The following is a 1,826-nucleotide window of genomic DNA, read 5'->3' as shown; positions in this document are numbered from 1 at the left end:
TACCCATACCAGACCATGCTTGGCAACACATCTCAATGGACTTTATTGAGGGATTGCCAATGAGTGAAAGGAAATATGTCATTCTAGTGGTGGTGTATAGATTTACTAAGTACAACCACTTTATTGGATTACATCACCCTTACACAGCTGCATCTGTGGCTAGGGAATCCATCTCTCATGTGTTCAAGCTTCATGGCTTACCTGCTTCCATAGTTTCTGATAGGGACAAAGTTTTTACAAATCATTTTTGGCAGGACTTGTTCAAGGCTTTGGGAACTCAACTCCACTTGAGTTCAACTTACCATCCACAGACTGATGGCCAAACTGAAAGGGTAAATTCTTGTCTTGAAACTTATTTAAGGTGTATGTGCAGTCACCAACAAAAGAAATGGCATCTATGGCTTCCCTTAGCTTAATGGTGGTACAATACCAACTACCATACTAGCTTAAAAATGAGTCCTTTCCAAGCACTCTATGGCTATCTACCTCCACACTTAGCTTTTCCCTCCTCTGCCACAACTTTTGTTGCTACTGTTGAAGAATATATGAAACAGCGAGTTGTTGTTCTGGATATCTTGAAAGAGACTTTACATAAAGCACATGAGAGAATGAAGTTCTTTGATGACAAGACAAGAACTGATAGAGTGTTTGCAGTGGGTGACAAGGTATATCTCAAGTTGCAACCTTACAGGCAGGCCTCTGTGGCTTTGAGAATGAACCTTAAGTTGGCAGCTAAATACTATGGGCCTTTCACTATTGTTCAGAAAATTGGTGCAGCTGCTTCCAAACTGCAACTTCCTGCTGAAGATAGAATTCATCTAGTCTTCCATGTTTCACAGTTGAAGAAACATATTGGCACCATCCACAGTCCTTCTCCATCTTTACCAGTACTGGATACTGATGGGTCTATCTTAGTCATTCCTGCAGCTGTTTTGAATACCAAAACTATCTTTAGAAATGGTGCCTTTGTCCCTCAAATGCTCATCAGATGGACCAATGCTTCTTCATAGGATGCTACATGGGAGGATACAACTCATATTGCTCATCATTTTCCTAAGTTCAATCCTTGAGGACAAGGATTCTTTCATGGAGGGGGCATTTGTCATATGCATTTATACTTACTAGTTACTACTACTCTGGAGGCCGCCCTTATCCTTATGGATGGTTGTACTAATATTTGGTTGACCACTTCTGTGTGGCTGTTAGTGAGCCATCACGGTTTAGCCACGTGTTCGCTTAGCATTGGGCGATTAGTTTAGTCTTCTCTTTCTTCTGGTTGTTGCTTTTAAGCTGTAGGAAAACCTGTTTTCAGGTAGATAATGAATAATTGAATGTTCTTGGATGCTACGACAGAGTTATTCTGTTTTTGATATCAATTCTATTTAAAATTTAGTTTCATTAATCCAAATTCGTACCAAGTATAGTACAGTTGTCAACCTATCAATAATAATTCTCTTATGCTACACAATTCTATAAAGAAGTGGTGAGGCAAGTCGAGTTCAAATCCACAGGGAGGTGTGAGTTTTAAGTTATTATATATAACAAGTTGATGTTGTTGAAAGACACAAATTCTGAAAATTGCATGGATTGTACTTCAAATTATGAGATGGAATTGACTAGAGATTCATTCGCCACTACCGAACAAGATATTACTAATCATACAAGTTCTACTTTCAATAAATTTCGATTGTTGACAACTTTAGACAAGTTATAAGTTCAACTGATCTTTAGATTCCTTAAATCATCGCATAGAATAAGTTCTCTAGCGGATTCTAATTAAGTGAACCACCTGAAATATGCTCTCTAGGTGTAATTCAATCAATTGC

General features: G+C 38.3%; 1 protein-coding gene across 1 annotated transcript; it reads left to right on the top strand.

Moving 5' to 3' along the window:
• The first annotated feature begins 452 nt into the window (after positions 1 to 452).
• Positions 453 to 1,010, top strand: LOC113295506. The gene has a single exon (XM_026543836.1). It carries the CDS (start codon positions 453 to 455, stop codon positions 1,008 to 1,010), a length of 558 nt encoding a protein of 185 aa, XP_026399621.1.
• The last annotated feature ends 816 nt before the right edge of the window (positions 1,011 to 1,826 follow it).

Source organism: Papaver somniferum, chromosome 7, assembly GCF_003573695.1.
Source record: "Papaver somniferum cultivar HN1 chromosome 7, ASM357369v1, whole genome shotgun sequence".
Lineage (NCBI taxonomy): Eukaryota > Viridiplantae > Streptophyta > Magnoliopsida > Ranunculales > Papaveraceae > Papaver > Papaver somniferum.
Note: the sequence above shows the minus strand (reverse complement) of the source record. Positions and strands in the feature narration are given on the sequence as shown.

Bases quoted from the DNA above. Each gene is read 5' to 3' on its own strand.
- LOC113295506 (XM_026543836.1), top strand. From the start codon at position 453: ATGAGTCCTTTCCAAGCACTCTATGGCTATCTACCTCCACACTTAGCT.